We start from the raw sequence: 17,686 nt of genomic DNA on the forward strand, positions 1-17,686 counted from the left end.
CATTTTTTAAAAATCTGCTGCAGAAGTGCTCATGTCCCATGGTTGCAAATGCTTCCTCCAGCTTGCAAAACATTCTCAGGCCAGTGGGAAGTGCATGATTATATCCTACGGACCACAGCTGATGTAAACCAATCCACTGACAGTTTTGAGGTACTCTTACAAAGCCCAGAAACCTTGTAATTTATTTCTCCCCCTCTCCCCCTGCCCTAGCTTTCCTTTCTTTTACCTTAGAAGCACATGAACAGGGAGAATTTTATGTGCAGAAAACAAGCTTTGGGAAAACATATCTTTTCATCTCACATCTAATACGCTTTACCCTCCAGCAGTTCAGTTACAGACTTTGCACTCTGCAATGTGGGTGTCTTTGGAAGGAAACAGATGTTATACTTCTCTTTTACCAAATCTGGCCTGGTTTGTCCTGAAAATACTAGATTGCAAGATCCTTCTCACTCTAGTGAAGTCCTAGCTATTTGCCATTGACCGTTTTATCCTTTTTTATTCAGCAAACTGTTCATCCATGGTGCTCAAGGAGCAAGTTAGTGCACATGGCCTGTTTGTTTATAGTCAGTTCTTCACATGCTAAAGCACAGACTTGAAGACCTATAGGCAATAGTTCCTTCTTTTTTTTTTTTTTTTTTTTTTTTAAAGAAAAGTCTTACTATCCTTTGTGTTTGGAAAACGTAATGAAAACCTGTATAATGGTGTAGATCATAAACAAGATAACCAATGGTAGAAGTGCTAGAAAAGGATCAGAGTGTGCCACTGTCTGATCGTTATCTACATTATAAACCAAAGTTTACTAAGTCTTTTGGTCATGTTTTTATAGTGTTTGATTAAAAAAAATGCTCTTCAGTGGCTAATAAGTTAAAATTCTAACAAAAATAAAGCAGATTTGTGTTATCTGAAAAGTATAATGGAATTTGTGGTTTAATTTTACTTACAAACCCATGGTAAAACTAAACTCTGTTTTTTTAAACCAGGTTTCTAGATTGACTCACTCAAACACAGTTGAAGACATGTCTTGTTTATCCACATGTTCTCCAGTTGAGTCTGGATAGAGAAGCAAATCACGGCAGAAAGGATTCATTAGTCTTAGAAAACCTTTCATGTACTAGGCTTTCTCTTTTTGGGGAAGAGTTGTGGCTCTTCTCAGAAGTGAGAGTTGTGACTGGGGAGAATCGGTGAGGGCGGGAGTGTAGCTGTGCTCTGATGGTGCCCAGATAATGAGCTACACGTTTGAGTGATGCTGACACATACATGGTATTTTCAGAACGGGCCCCAGAGAATCATGCCCCTGATTTGCAGCTTCTGTTGTCTGTTTTAGGGTTAGTTGGGTTTGCTTTTCTCATAATTTGTCAGACTACTGTTAGATTAGGCAGGGCTTGTAGCAACCACATTATGTTATCTGACCACGACTCCAGAGGCCTTCAGGCCTCCGTCGTTGCTCATGCCTTGCTTGACCCAGAGGGAAGCGAGTGTTGGGTTGTGTAGGCAGACAACTCGGAAGAGGCTGGACTTGATGTGCTAGCCATACAATTTCTTTTGGTAAATGGTTTTCTTTTGGTTAAACCGCAGGAGCCTGACAGCCTACCTGTCAGACTTCAATGAGATGTGATAGCTGTCACAGCTCCTCATCCGTTTTGAAAGCAGTGCTGTGTGCAAATAACTTTCCAAAAGCGTTGCGAGGTCAGCACCTAATCCGTTTTCACAATTGCTGCTTGTTTTATATGTTGTCTGATTGTGCAACAATGTTGGTTAACCAAGATGGCTTGATAAACAAGCTGAAGCTTTCATGTAGACTGGTCTCTTACTGAGTGACAGGTAGGGCTAGCAGAAATCCAGGAGTGCTGTGCAACACATTTGACTGATCCTGTGCAAAAACAAGGTCTGTGTTTCTGAAGTAAGTGTTGATGTGCACACGCTAGAACATCCCCCCTGTCTTACGGTCCTTCACTTTCAAGCTTTTTTAACACTAGCGGGGAAATTTTACTGGGTTCTGGTAAGCTGTGCTAGAATGGAAAAGGCCCATAAAGGCATCAGTCTTGCATCGTTCCTTTCTCTTTTTGTCTGCAGCCTGACCCACCAACTTCTAATAAGTGGCAGCTCGACAACTGGCTAACCAAGGTGAACCCACCAGCAGTGCCAACAGAGAGTCTCAGCGAAATCGCCCATGGGGATGGACATGAGGAGGGCAAGGAGCAGGGGCAGGGCGTCAGCAGCAATTCCTCCCACCAGCGTGCTGAGCCGAGGGAGCTTCATCACAAGAACTCTGGCCGAGCAGCCAGGGCTCCTCAGGACGCTCATCTTCCGACCAAACGCAACTGCCAGAAGTCTCCTGTGCGCGCTGAGGAGCCCTCGCCCAGGCAGGCTGTGGGTATCAAAAGGCCCGGCAAGGCCCCGGTGCACGAGGGGCCCAAAGGAGGCCTGAAGGTGGAGAGTGACCCTGGTCCTCTTGAGGTCAGAGACCAGTCTTCCAGAGACAAGCCAAAAGTCAAAACGAAAGGGAAGCCAAAATCCAGTGACAGAAAAGACCTGAAGCCAGCACTGCAAGAGCCCGCTGAGAACAGAAAGCACAAGAGCTCCCACCAGGCCAATGCCAAACCCTTCTCGGACCCCAAGCTCACGAGAGAAGTTTTGCTTGGCAGTGCCCAGGAGCTTCTCACTCTCAGTCCCCTTCCTCAAGGCCAGGGCACAACCCCCACCAGGACTAGCGGCCACAGGCCTGCTGTCGTGGCCAAAGAGGATTTTCACAAGGAGAAACTTCCCTTGCCTATCATGGAGAAGAAGTTGCTCTCGCCAGTGAGGGACTCTCCCACCCCTCAGTCCCTCATGGTGAAAATAGATCTCCCTCTCTTGTCAAGAGTCCCTCAGCCTCCTGGGAAAGGCAGTCACCAGAAGAGAGCAGAGGCCAAGGAACTCGCCGGTGCAAGAAAGCAGGACTTGGAGAGGAAAACCATGGACACTCCTGACAAGTCCCTTCAGAAGAGGAAGGTGAGAGGTGGAGGTGGAGATGGGTTTGTACAAGGACCAAGGTGGTGTTTGAAAAACCCATGCGGAGAGTTCGTTTCTGCTTCACAGTTTGGGAGTGGACCCATTACCCTCCTCCTATAAAGGTGTTATCAAACTTCTAAAGGGAATGTGTATCAAAACTGTCCGCAGATGTTTCTTGTTGGTCACAAATCCCCTGCTGAGCAAATGAAAAGCCCTGTAAGCTTTCTAACAAATGCTTTGGTGGTTTAAAACATTTTTTGCTGTGTTTTCTTGAAATACTAGTTTTCTCAGACAGCAAAACCCCAGCCCTCCTATGTCGGAGGAGCTTTTGGCAGCAGGCTGTGTCAGCATGTGGCTGGCCAGCCCCCTGGTAGCATTTGTGGGTTTCTCCAGCTCTCAACCCAAGCAGAGCTTTGTAGGGCTGTGGTGCCCCCTCCCCCTGCAACCCCTTTAAAAGCAGCATGGTATCTGAAGCACCTCCCAGACTGTGCAGTCATCTGCGCTATCTATTTAATGTGCGTTGTGGGGGAGCACCTTGCCTGCAGTTTATGGGGTTGCCCAGAGGGAAAACCGACCCACGCCGTACCCGTCTGTGGCTTTCGGTTTTGTCGGTGTGTGCACCACGCATGTGAGCCATGCAACCTCAGTCTGAGTAGTGTAGTCTTGTCCTGTGTGGAGTCATTTATTTCCATGAAACAGTTGTGATTGCTTGCTTACACAAAGAGGAACAAATTCTGCAGGTGTGAACTGTGTTATTACTAGGGGTGATGGCAGCAGCCCCGTGCCTTTTGCTTTTCCATAAATGAAGACTTTTAACTGAACCAGGTTCACTGATAGTAACAACCATCACTAAACCCTGCTTTGGATCTCAGCCCTGGGATAAATATGTAGAAGATTTCTTTGGTTTTCCCTGGAGCTGCTGTGATGCTAGCAGTGATGCTAATGCTTAAAGGATGCATGTGTCCAATAAAGGGCTTTCCAGAGACCCCTTTGCAGAGTCCTTCAGCTGTAATAGTTGCTTTCCCTTGAATTACAAGACAGCCCTTTATGTAACTGAGATGGTAGTTGCTCACAAGTGTTTTTTGGAAAGCTAACTCCCCAAGGGGACTGTGAATATACTTCCAGCCAGCTGGTTCAGCTGCACAAAGAGTTGGCTGCAGGCCTTATGGTGAATGGGTATTCACTGTGCATATTTCAGTGCCTGTATACCTTTTTCGTCCTCCTCCACCACAGAGCAGGTGGCTTAGCATGTGTGGGTGAATAACCTTGGTTCCTGTGTGGGTTTCATTTAGTCTTGTCATTTTCTGAACTTCCCATAGTTGTGGGGGAGAATTGAGAAGAGCAGGGAAATGGTGAAGAAACTTGAGAGAGCCCGGCAGTCCCCCTCTTGCAGAACAGCGGGAGAAGGGTAAACAGGCAGTAAATCTGTCGCTTCTGTTGTCTCGAAGACCCAAGAGAGGAGCTATTTGATGTTAGACATGTCTTCCCTTGCAGTCTGAGTGTTTGATTGCAGGAAAACCCACCTCAGAGCCTTGCTGTCTGTATTATGTCAGCATGCATCAGTGTCCTTGGAGGCTCAGGCTTTGTCGCAGCCAGCTAGGTCCGGTACAGCTGTCAGACATCTTTTGCGGCAATGTGGAGCTCAACCTGAGAAACAGTTTAAGGACATGATCTAGGTACTGGAGCCTTGCCCTGAGCACGCTGCCAGAGGTAGACTCTGTGCCGAGCACAATCCACTGAGCTCCATCACAGTGACATAAACCTGGATGTGCTCTTGGGAGAGACAGAAAGTCCTGGAATGCTTTTGGCTACTACCAGGTACACTATGGGTAACGTTGACTGATAAGTGCAGTTTCTTTTACATTTTCTTGGCTTGTAGCAAATTATTCTGGAGTTTTTCATTCAGGTGAGCTGATGATTTGCACGCTTTGTATTGTAAGATCTGTGGAGTGCAATTAAAATATTATTTGTTACTTCTCTGCCTTAATGGTTCCTGTTCTTCTGGAAGACAATGGCAGTGATTTTAACTGTTTAAAATTTCACCTATATCAGATTCTTGTTAATAAAACCAAAAACCCCTGCACATCTGGGGAATCTGAGTGATCTAACTCTCCTGTGAATGCAGTTTTTTCCTTCCCTTTGATAAGGTGTATCACAAAACACAATTGCTTGCAGTTCATGACTTTGCCAGGAGGAATCTGAATACATTTCTGTACGATTTGTACTGAGGAGGAGAAAAAAGCCCATCCAGAACAGATGAAATGCTTATTTTCAGCAATGGAAGTGCCTTAATTTTGCTTACTATTAGCAACAAGAGGTTTAGAAGTTCCATCCCCACCACTGCAAAATAATTAATCTGTCCAAGCAAAAGTAGATAAAATGTCAGTTTAGGATACTTGTCAGTGAGCCTGAAATCTATATCCACTGTGCTCTGGGTTTCCACTTTGTCAGTTTCAATACCTTATATTTTCTTTTTTTAATGAGAACCAATCAAACTTAGCTGTGTTGGTCTGTACTTTACATGAACTTTCAAAACCTGAGTGATTTATTTTTTCTTTTTTTTCTTTTTTCTTCCTGTTAGAGGGAAGTGGAGAAGGAGATTGATAGGAAGAAAATGAAATCAGAAAAAGAAACAAAATCATTGCAGTCTTCAGCTAACAAAGACTCCAATAAATTGAAGTGAGTATACAGTGGTGGGATGGCAGAAAGATGCATAAAACTGAGTCTTTCTTAAAAAGGTTAAGGCGAGGAGCTGTATCTCCTGTCCTTATACTCGTGAGTTTGCTTATAATGTGCCTTCTGAAACTTAATCTACTGCAAATTTGTCTTTACATCCTGGAACCAACTGCATGGCTATAGGAATGTAATTTATTCGCCTTTTTATTTGTTGCAGATGTGAAGTGATACTTGGGTGTCACCTATCTTCCTCTCCCTTCTTAATGCTGAGGATTATGGTTCTAATCATTCAAGCATAAGCTGATGTTTCAGTGGCTGGTCATCCTCCCATACTTTGTTTACACTGCTGCAGAAGCATTGAATGTTGTGGCATTTGTCCTGATTTCTAACAGTTGAGATGGGAATGAAGACTTCACCATTTTAAACACGAACTTGTCCATCCTGCAGCTTACGTTGCTGCATGCTCTGATCAATATATTACATGTAGCTCAAAAAATCTGTTTATGCTGCAAGAAATTTAATTGCCAGTTGTGCTCGTACTACTTTTCCTTCCAAGCTGGTAGGCAACGGTTTGCACTGCTGTCTTTCAGACCAGATGCAGGAAACAAATTTGTGCAAAAAAATTATACATTGAGTTGCAAACAGTGTGGTAGACTGCCTGCCTGCTGGGATGCAGGAGTTGTTTCCTCTTCTCCAAACTACAGTGGTGGTAATCTGTCAGCAGATGATTGCCCTAGATGATCTGGGAGGTGGCAGCTTTTCTGTGAGTAGCGTACGCTTGTTCTGCACGATAGTTTAGGGGTTTCAGGGGACGGCAAGAGAACTTGCTGTCTAGTTGAAGATGTCTCTTCTCATTGCAGGGAGGTTGGACTAGATGACCTTTAAAGGTCCCTTCCAACTCAAACTATTCTTTGATTCTATTCTATGATTCTAGGTGAGTAAGACTTGAGAGTTCAAGTATCAATTATTTCTGCTTTCATGAGAAATGGAACTAGCCTTAAAATGCTTTTAAAAAGGGAGTTGGACTAGATGATCTTCAAAGGTCCCTTCCAACCCAAACCATTCTATGATTCTATGAACTTCCTTTTCTTTGCCCATGTCTTCCTCATTCTGGGTTCTGCTGTCATGCTTATTGTGGGGAAGTTTGTGCTCTCGCTGCATGGGAAGCAGCAGAAGGCTTTTTATCAGACTCATGATACTTCACATGCGTTTAAAGCTCTTAGTCTTTGTAAGGTGAGAAGATGATGTGAACTTGTTTTGCACATGGAGAAACTGAGGTGCAGACAAATTGAGTTGCTTGCTCAGACTCCCGCTGCAGACAGGTGAAATAGCTGAAAGTGAGGCCTGGAAGTCGTGACTCTCGTGCCCGTGACTGAGCAATCCATGTCCACAGCAGAGAGGGTTCTGGCAGCCTCTTGGGAAAGGATATTGTACTAAGTGTAACTGTATGTCCATAAATTTTGACTTGGTGATCATTGTCGTTTTCTTAATTGGACAGGTCCTGATGAAAGAAAAAAGTCAGGTGTTAATGCTGATACTGTCTGCTCCCTCAGCTGTTTTTGCTGTCACCCGTTACAGGCTTTGAATAGCACTTACCGGCTGGCTGCTGATGCACCCAGTGTCTGTGCTAGGTGGGACTTGTCTTCTCCCAGCTGAGAACACAGAGGTGGATGTGATGGATATTGCAGAGCTCTGTTTTCTCACCTTGCTGCTGTGTGAGCCTGCTGAACTGGGATGCTCCAGAAGCATGTGGATATGCAGCACCCCCTTTCTCTGACCAAACCGAGATGCTGCAGTGCCAATAGACTTTTCACTGTGACTGGCCCAAATTTGTGTAGGAGGTGAAATGTGCAAAGCCCAGTCCAGAAAACAGATTTGTACGTATAGGTGGGTAGGGGTAGGGAGCATTTCCCTTCTTCACTAAAATCATCTTGTTTTCTTTGTCTTTTTTGTATGTGACCTAATGGACACACAACCAGCGTGCCTTTTGAATCATGACTCTGTCTGGAATTTCAGGTGGCCTTTATGGCCAGGAATTTCTCATTTATTCCAGCATAGCATTTGCAGTGCTTCTGATAGATCTGCTGAAACTTACCCCATAATTTGCATACCAGTGTACTGCCAGCATTTTGGCTAGGTCTTCGCTACAGCAAATGCTTCCAAGAGCATGTCTTCAAATGGGCAGTGTTCCCGAGAGGGGAGGCTTGTGCGTCAGTCATGGACTACTCCATTCAATTCCTGCTTGCTTGTGGCTTGAATCTGAGGTATTGACTTGGATTGGTATGTAGTGTTGAGGTTTGTGTCCTGACAATATGAGTAAACTTCTTTTTTGCAGAGAAAACACTGACGTACTCTTAAAGCACTGAGACATTGGGGCTAACATTTAGTTGGGTGAAGGGATATTTCAGCTGTGGTAATAAAGTAAGGGCTTTAATTCTGGGGTTCATTCCTCCCTTTTTCTCAGTGGAAATGAGCATCCCTTTTAGCTGTGTTCTGGCTTTTGGAGTGGGAAGGATAGGATGCATTTTTGGGGCAAGAGGGCTCTGGATCAGGTCAGGGGATGCTGCTGTGCTCTGTGTAAAATAGTCCTCTCTGGAGCGTCAGCTGTACCAAGGTAGTGAAGCTAGGGAGCATGTGTGCAGTGAGTAGGGACTGTACCATGGGAAAAGTGTGTTGTGGAAGAGGGGAGAGGACTGTCCCATGCACAGCAGAATGAAGCAAGATGTGCAACGTCACGCTTCAGTCTTCTCACTGAGTTTAACTTAATTTCCTCTTCTGATGTTGCAGTCCATGAGTTGGGATTCACTGCTCAGTGTTTTCTTGGAAACTTTGAGAAGCTGAATAAAAATGATGTAAATGAGCAGTAGTGAAGCAAGGTTTAGAGCTATTTGGTGCTGCTTAGAGCTGTCGGAGTTCCCTGGTAATCCTAACTTCAGAGGATCAGAAATCTGATATGCTACCATATTATTATATGTGATAATCTCTGCCCTTTAAAAGCACAGCATTTTAAGTCTCTCTCACTTGAATCCTCTCAACTTTATAAGTGCTGTCTAGTTGAGCTGGCAAGTCTTAAAGGAACAACTCAGTTTAATTCTGTCAAAGCACGTACAGGATCAAGTGTCAGGGTGAGTATCTGACCGTCAAAGATATCTTCTACCATAATGGGGAGAGAGAGGCAGTGCTGCACTTCATTTGCCTTGTTGGGTGATTTGTCCCAGGGATTTTAGTCGCTGTAATTACCTCTCTCCCTCTTTCAGTGAAAAGGGGCTGTGTTGGAGGGATGCCTTTTTTGCAAATCCTGGTATTCTGGTTGCAAGTCTTTGCTCCACGGACAAGTCCTGAGGCTTATTCCTACTTGAAAAGCAACTTGCTTGTATGTTGTTGGCAGCTGAAGATGTGGTATCTAATGCACGATGAAGTCCCTGAAGTTTCATTTTGCTTTTGTTGGATTCTTTGTTAGCAAGTCATCTCACACTTCCAGAGAAATTTAAACAGAATTGGTACATGATGTAACTAAGTTTTTAAAAAATCCCTACATTATATGTACACCATATTCATCCCAATTGCTGAATTCGCTTCCCATCTCCAGAGCATCAAAGGCTTCATTTGAAGCCCAGAAGAAAGATCTCCTGCTACCCCCGCCACTGCCACCCATGTCTCCTGCACATCCTGCACCGAAGTCAACCAAGATGGCCCAAAAGAGACCCAGAAGTGAGAGTGGCGAGCTGCCTGCCATGGATAACACTGCCAGGAACAAGAGCAGCCACAAGGATCCTTTGTTCTCCAAGCACAAGGAAGTGGAGAGAAATCACACTGATCTGTCAAAGGGCATCAAAGTAGGTATCTGTTATAACTGGTGGGATGCTTCCTGCGACCCATGGGTGCTCTGTGATTCTCTTTAGAAACATGCGCTGAGGATATTAAAAAGGAAGGAAGATAAACCAGCCACCAGAGGAAGCTCTTTGAAGCATTTTTGCCCCTTTAATGGCTGTGACCGTATGTTGCTAGCCTGAAAGCCTGCATTGTAACTCCTCTGCTGACTTTCCATCATCTGTTTTCATCTCACCAGTGAAACATAGTGAGAAGGGGTGACCATGTAAAAACCAAAGGCAAGAGAATCATGTTTATGGTAGTAACTGTTTCTGATTGTAGGCAACTACAGGTACAATATTGGTGTAAAAACAAGTGTTTACAAAAAGAAAGAGCGGATTGCTTAAAAATAAGAAACAAGCAACCTGTGGTTTTGACTGCAACCTGGGTATAAGGTTTTATAGCTTGCTTAAAAAATTGTTAATGATCCTTGCAGCTGGATCTTTCCAGTTTTGGGTTATAAATATCAATTATATTGCTGTTTACTGGTGGTCTAGGATGTTATCGTGTGTGTGTTAAGCCAGACCGTGCACGCTGTATTAGCTGGCTTCTAACTGCGTGCTTTTTCCTGGTAATGTAGTTAGTAATGGAGATTCAGCAATTGCTGTGTGGTTAAGCTGGAAATAAGTGTGAATGGATATTACCCGTTCCTGCCTTGGCTAGTGGCCATGAAAAATGTGCTGCTTTCAGCCTTACTGCTATCTTAGCCATTGTGCAAGGAAACCTGCTACTTACTTTCTTCCCCAGCAGCCCCTCCAATAATGGAAATGGAAACTTGGCTTCTTACCTGACTGCTAGTAAGGCTTAATACCATTCAAACTTTTCCCAAGCATGGAGAAATTAAGAAGAGGGGGAGAGCCTGGAGAATAGACTATGCCTGGGACAAATAAACATTTTCTCTTGAAATTTAGGAAAGCCAGGCTTTGGAATTGGTTTAGACATATCTCTCTAACGAGCTTTATCTCTACTGTGTGGTTTTTCAGGGATCTGCAGGGGATGTCACAAATCCTTTCCCAGTGCCTTTTTTGCCAAATGGTACCTCCAAGCCAAGGAGACCTCAACTCAAGTTTGAAAAGTAAGTTTTTGTTTTACACACCTCATCTGTACTTTGTGAAGACACCAGGCAAGGCTGGCCCTGCAGCCACCCTGGTTCTGCTTCTTAATGAGCACTTCTTTTGGGAGGAAAGAGAGAGGGAGAGATGTCTGAGACCTGCCCTGTACTGCCTTCTCGTGTCTAGGAGTTACCCCACCCACCACAAAGCAAAGGTCTCATTACAACAGTTCTTGGTTTGAGGGAAGCTACTCTAGAAATTAGGTACTTTTTAACTCTGAGAGGAGGTGTCTTTTGTGTCTGCCTACAAGTGATGGGTTTTGATTTGTCTGATTCTTGACAAGTGGCAAACTCCTCTGTGACAGGGTGCTGGGCAGGCAACTGACTTTTTCTGAGAGGACACGACTCTTGCTCATTTTGTTAGTGCGCAGGTGGCTGTGTGCCATTTGCACAGTGAATAGATTATCCCAGTGCACAGAAATGTGTGTGGTTGAACTTTATCATCGTTTATGTGTTGATTGAGACCAAGACCTGTAGAAGCCTTGGTGACCATATCTCTTGTAAGCAGATAACTTGAATGCAAGCTCTTTTGGTCTGAGATGAGTGTGTGGTACTGCAAAGTTTACTATATGTTTCAATCAAAACGTATTTGTGGTATTATACTTGAGGAATGATAGCAGATCAAATAACGACTATCTTTCCATGGGAGCGAAGAAGTAAACTTGGCGTTATAGTAGCCTAACCTCTAGGGGCTTTTTATTTTGAAACGTAAGTTTTCAGTGTTATTCTAACATACATTTTTAAAGAAATCAGTTCATTTTATCTGTGCATTCAGCTGCTGTGTATTTCTGAGCATGCAGACAACATTCAGTTAGTGACTATCATAATTGTAACGTGTGTTTTATAAGGCTGTAACAGGCTTGCCAAAACAGGATGCTTGGACTCATAGCGTCCTCTAGATATGAAGGTAAAATTGGTAATTATCCTACCCTTTTTCTCTGTTTTCTGTTTTTCCCCTCTCTGTCTGCAATTCAGACAGCATCCGATGGAATACTACATGGAAGAGGCCAAGAGGCTGAAGCACAAAGCTGATGCAATGGTAAGTCTTGGCCCTGCGCTAGAAACGTTAACCAGCTCTTGCATTCGGACCTGATACCCACGTGCATGTGAATAAGATTTGCTGGCTCACATTACTTCCATACTCCATACTTGGAGTCATATGCGGGGAGGCTGTCTTTATTTGCCAAATGTTCAGACGTTTCCCTTTGTTATAAACACATCTAGAGAATATGCCTAAAGAATAGGATTCAGAACTGATGTCTGAGGTTAGCAGGCCTGTTTGCTTTGCAGAGGTATCAGTAAGTCCTTGGAAGATAGATGGAACAGTTAGTTTTAAGACTGTTTACTCTGAAACGTCAGGATCCTGACAGTAACTGTGTTGGTGGTGAACAAGACTTGGAAGTGTCCTTTGCAGGTGTAACTGGCTTTCTCCACTATATGCAGTTTAACAGCGTGCATGAATGAACATATCTTTTTGTGAATTATGGCTCAGTCAGATAATGTACATTTGCTACTTGCCATTTACCTGTGAAAATGAAGTGAGAGAATACTCTAATGGGAAAGCCCCATCTGCCTCTCATGAGACAGGCCTCCAAGACCAGACAATAATAGCCAAGAAATGTGAAGATAATAAATTACTCAAGGAAAACATTGAGCAAGAGGAAGATACACAAATAGCCAGAGCACACAAAGCTGATGACTGGGACCACATTAGGGGTTCTGCTGAGAACCCTTCAATTATCACCCAGAGGCCTGACTTGCATCTTTTTCTTTCTTTAAATCCGGCCTAACTAGGGAGAAAAAAAAGAATTCAGGTACACTTGAGAGAAGTAGTTTTTGTCTTAGTCTAAAAATGAGAATTTTCTTCCCAATAGACCGACAAGATTGGAAAGGCCTTTCAGTACCTAGATGCTGCCCTTTCCTTCATTGAATATGGGATTGCCTTGGAATCGGATGCACCAGCACCAAAATCAGCTTACAGCATATTCAGCGACACCATAGAGCTCATCAAGTAAGCGGTTTTCAAAGTGTAATGGTGAGGCAGCATGTTTGGAGGGGAAGGGTTAGTTGCATTGCTTGTTTGCAACTGTGGCAGCTCTGGATTCCCACCATGGAGCAGAGTTCAGGTTACTGTACAGGCACAAGACAGGCAGACCATTGAGAGGCACCAGAGACAAATGATTTGAAATGTTTCAGCATTGCTTATCAGAAGAAGTAGGCATCATGTCCTCCTCAGCATTTGAGCCTTGCAGCTGTGGTACACCAGAGGACACTGGTTATGATAATAAAGGACATGAAGGAGTTTTTACTTTATCCATATCTGAAGTTGCTTTTGCATGTGAGCTCAGCAGTATTTCAGTTAAAAAAAGCAACAGTATAGCGTGTGGAAGAACAGTTTGTGCCCCAAAGGTCTTGCAGCTTAATTGAAGGCAGATTTTACTGGTTTCTCCCATGTGTCTTTCTACCAGTACACTCTATTGGGGTTTCTTTTAGCAACCTTCCCCATTTAGTTTCACAACCATAGTAGATAGTATGACATATACAGGCAGTGCAACCCAAGGAACCATGTATTGGATAGAAGAGAGACAGATATCAGTTTATTCATCTTGAAATTACAGGTTATGAGAGTGTTTTTGAGAGCTGATTTGACTTCTTGCCTTAGAGCTGAAACAGCTGTCAGGTTTTTTTTGGTGGTAGACTTCAAACTTCTTAAATTACATTGTTTGCTTTCTGGTCTTGATGGACTGTATTTCCAAGATGCTGTTGTTGCTTTGTTTTCAAAAAGGAGATTGGCTTGTTTGTTTTTTGCCAAAACAAACATTTCCACTAAGATGTCTATCTTGTCCAGAAACACTTGAATTAATATTTCACCTTCACTAGTGGGGGCACCTCTTCTGGGCCCCAGGCCTGTAGGTGGCCCACGGGGGGGGCATCTACTTGTAGGGATGTTGCCCGTTAATCAGTGTAAGAGGAGAGTGAGTCACATAAGGGGCCACATCTGTTCCTGCTGCATGGAAAACGAGGCGTTTTGAGACACAGTCCTCTGCTCAAGATCATACAAAGCACTCAGTGCCAGGACTAAGAACTCAGGGCAGATTTCCTGCCTTTTGGACCGGTGTTTGAGATAACGGCATGCACTGGTTTTTCATAAACAATGGGACTTCAGAGCACTGATGGCTGACAAGATTCTGTTTATTTTGTTTCCTTAGATTCATCATGACATTGAAATCCTTTACGGACTCGTCAGCATCTTCACATGAAAAAATCTTTGCCGTGCTGTGGTGCGTAACTGTTTTTCTGTGCCTTCATATTCTGTTTTTAGACTTGATAGAGTGAAAGACCCATTACTTTCAGGGGTGAAGGACTGAGTTAAATGGCAATCAGAGTTCTGCAAGGCAAAAAACCACAATATAAAAACCAGAATGAACTGGAACATCTCTAAAGTGAGCCAGGATGTCACAAGGGACCACACATGGAAGGCACAGGCTCTAAAATTTGATCTGCTGGTAACTTGAGAGCACATAAGGGCTTTCACCTAAGGTGAAAGAATGCGATTTGGCTGCCCATGTTTGAGCCGTGTAACTGAAGCTGTAGCTGAACATAGCTGAGGCAGTTCTGCACAGGGGCTTACTCAGCCTGTGGCACCTATAAGAGGCTGGGCACCTGCTAATATAAAAGACCAGATATGGCCCTTCCTCTTTTTGTTTTTTTCCCCGTGTGATTTTTTTTTTCCACGGTCTTTTTTTAAGATGAGCAGAAGGAGGAGAAATTCTGAGCTTTCTTGACTTTGCAGTATGGCTGATGTGTGCCTGCCTCCATCCCACAAGGCTGATGACTGCTGAGCAGGCAGCAGCGAGTGTGAACACTGACGCTTGGGTGTGTTTCTGTTCACAGCATGCGCTGCCAGTCCATTCTGCACATGGTAATGTTTCGTTACAAAAAAGACACTGCAATAAAGTATTCCAGGATCCTGAATGACCACTTCAAGGTAGGGCACGCGTATTACTAAGCTGCCAGCTGGATGGCTGTGGTAGTTACTGATGTCGGCTGAATAGCCTAAACCTAACAGGAGTTCTGTTCCTTGCTGCAGAGTTCTTCCAGAGTAACACAAGCACCTTCTCCGTGTGTTGCAAGGTAAGATTTAAAAATACGTACGTTGTAATGTGTCTATAAGGGTGTGAGTGAAAACAGTAGCCAGAGTATTTGAGTTGCAAGCTGCATTTGAGAGTGCCTCACCACTTGCTCTTTCTTGCCACCTGAAATCATACTGTTAGGGGGCATGAGTATGTTTCTGCTCTCTCTTTCCTGTCTTTTCTTGTTGGAAAGGGTTTTTTTTTTTGTTATGAGGTCCAGAGTTACCACATATCAAGCAGAGCAGTTCACCAGAGAAGCAGGTCAGAGGAGCAAGGAAGGTATTGTCACTATGCTGTTTCAGAGCCCCTATTGTTGTCATCTTTGTTCTGTTAGAGATCCCTTGAGACTTAATGGGATACCATCCCCATCTCTCTGGCCACTGTCCAGTAGGGTTATGCCTTCACCCTGTGGTAGCATAACTTTGAGGTGATACTTCAGTATTTTTCTGTTTAGCTCAGTCACCATTTAAGAAAAAGAAACTTATTTTCTGATTTTTGAGTTATTGAGCATTTTGTCCTTTCTGTGTATCTGCAGCAGTGTTGCTGTGTATGTGGCAGCAAAAGTAAAAGGCAAGCTGTCACATAACGGTGTTTGACCCGATGCCCAGCTGACTGGGCCTGTGTTTTAATGACAATGAGTAAGAAAGAGTTTTTCTGTGTGCTGTGGTAATTGCATTTGGCAGATAGCTACCCAGCTCCACATCTGTCCCTTTTAAACTCTGCAGTTGAGAGAGGGTTGTTTGGTCTTTAATCGTGATGCTGAAATTCCAATTATTTTTCTGCCACCGTGCACAGTATAGTTTATTGGGAAGTAAATGGTCTCCCAAGAGCAGTGGTGGAAGCCCTCTCATACCAGTGACTAAAATTAGGTTGGTTGAAGTGGTGGGGGTGAAGAGATGTGATGAAGCCAGCCTGTGTCTGGAAGGCGGGCAGCTGACCACATTTAGCTTCCCTAGGTCTATAAATAAGTGTGTGTAGGCTGACCTGGCTGCTTTGACTAGCTTGTCAGAAAGCTCCAGCCTCCATAGGTGGGGAGCTTCAGCATGCCTGAAATGGAAGTCATTAGGAAAAAACACTTCGATAATCTGGTGAAGGCTTCCACGAGTAGGTGTAGATTTTGGAAGGTGGATGGGGTGACCCTTTCTGATGTCTGGTCCCACATTTTTTTTTGTCAAGAGGAGTCCTTAGAGTCGCAAATCACTTCAAAAACCTTGGCCTCACGCTCGAAGGACAATTACTTGTTACGTAGCTGAACACATCTCAGTTTTCAACATTCCACTTCATACTGCAGGCCTGGATGATACCAGATAGCTCCTGGCCTACGATAGTCTTGTGGCAAGACTTTTAACTCTGAAGTTAAATGTTCATGGTGGTTTTTCTTTCTCCTGCAGAAGCACAGGCATGCCTTCTCCTATTTCTCCAATGCCCTCTCCTGCTGGTTCTGTGAGTTCTCAGCCGGGATCGAATGCTAGCAACAGCAGTGGCAACAGCATTGGCTCTTCAATCACTGTCCCCTATAATATCCCAAGCATCACCTCTTCCTATGTCAACATCACTTCCTATATCCTCTATGCGTATGATATTTGGGAACAGGCTGATGCACTGGCCAGGAAGAGTAAGGGTAAGTTTTTGCCTTCTGGCTTTTCTGTCTTAGGTGTTGTGGTTATGTGTGTGTACTTGCTTAAATCCTAACACTCAGTGTAGCAAACACCATACCTAAAGATCACATCATTAAATATGTTGAAATAGACAGCTATGGCATATTGGCAGGTTATTGGCAGAGATACTTGATTGATGAGTGTTCCAATTAAAAGGTTGTCTTGGCATCCTCAAATGTCTAAGAGCTAAGAGATGAGGGTATCAAGTGCAGGAAACCAGCCAGCTCGCTTCATGGTAACACAAGAAGCGTAAGGGTTTTTTTGCTGTTTGTTTTTCCCTTTGGGGCACTTAGCTTTTCTGAGTTGGTCCACTTCCTTTAAAAACAGCTTTTTGGCCTGTAGCCTTGTGTTTTAGTTTGCTTGTCAAACTTCCAGGTATTTTTGTCTTGAAAATGGTGAAGCTGGTTTCTCTCCGTAACAGAGAAGCTGAGCAGCACTTGGAGTCCTTGCTGGGCACGTGACCAGTATTTGCCAGTAGCATTTCCTAAAATTGCTGCTACTTTTTTTATTTTACAGTTTAGTTGTTAAAAATGTTGTATTGTCCTGTGGTACAAGCAGCGGTGAATAAGCAAAAGCCCTAGAGTGGGTGCAGTTCAGTCTATAACCTGCCATCCCACATGGCATTTGCAATGTCATTTTTCATAAAACACAAATTTTTATGAGCTACTGTGGGCGAAGGGATGTATTGTCACAATCTGTTGGCAAACTTGCAAAAGAAAATAAGCATGATGTGCCTGGCTGAATTGTTGGAAGGCTGTAAAAATACTCACGCTAATGAGGCAGTTGCTGAAATTCAAAAGGCTTTACAAGTCACCTTTGAATAAAGTAACTCCAATTGTTGGCTGTCCTCTGAGCAAATCTGTGCTCGCAGCAGCAATTCATGTGTAGTATTTTGGATTATATCCTCAAAAGGCTGATAAAAGACTGTCACGTAGAAGGAGCTGGTAAGCCAGAGGAATGAGTCATGGAGGAAGACCTGTGGGAGGGCAGCCTGAGCACAACTTTGCATCAATCAAGATTAAATTCAAAACCTGCTCTGTGTTGCTGTTTTCATGTAGGGGAATGATGACTGGGGTAGTAAATACTCCCAAGGGAGTGGATCTGTGCAGGAGAACAGTAAATACTCATGTAGGCTTGGCAGTTGTTGTCACTGTTCGGGATGGTGGAGGAGTTTCAGAACTGGAACTTGTTGATATTCAGTGTAACATACAGATGCTAAGAGGTACAGAGAGTGAGTACGTAAAACT

The 17,686-nt window shown here is 43.9% G+C and overlaps 1 protein-coding gene across 2 annotated transcripts in view; it reads left to right on the top strand.

Annotated features, from left to right (window-relative positions):
• The window catches only part of AFF1 (ALF transcription elongation factor 1), a 120,430-nt gene that overhangs the window by 97,660 nt on the left and 5,084 nt on the right, over positions 1-17,686 (top strand). For both annotated transcript variants that reach the window (XM_050895324.1, XM_050895325.1), the window contains 10 exons: positions 2,074-2,991; positions 5,573-5,670; positions 9,257-9,503; positions 10,521-10,612; positions 11,624-11,687; positions 12,523-12,659; positions 13,858-13,929; positions 14,543-14,636; positions 14,739-14,782; positions 16,173-16,402. In XM_050895324.1, the coding sequence (XP_050751281.1) occupies positions 2,074-2,991; positions 5,573-5,670; positions 9,257-9,503; positions 10,521-10,612; positions 11,624-11,687; positions 12,523-12,659; positions 13,858-13,929; positions 14,543-14,636; positions 14,739-14,782; positions 16,173-16,402 (1,996 nt within the window). The remainder of the gene's footprint in view (positions 1-2,073; positions 2,992-5,572; positions 5,671-9,256; positions 9,504-10,520; positions 10,613-11,623; positions 11,688-12,522; positions 12,660-13,857; positions 13,930-14,542; positions 14,637-14,738; positions 14,783-16,172; positions 16,403-17,686) is intronic.

This window comes from Gymnogyps californianus, chromosome 4 (assembly GCF_018139145.2).
Source record: "Gymnogyps californianus isolate 813 chromosome 4, ASM1813914v2, whole genome shotgun sequence".
NCBI classification, from domain to species: Eukaryota; Metazoa; Chordata; class Aves; order Accipitriformes; family Cathartidae; genus Gymnogyps; species Gymnogyps californianus.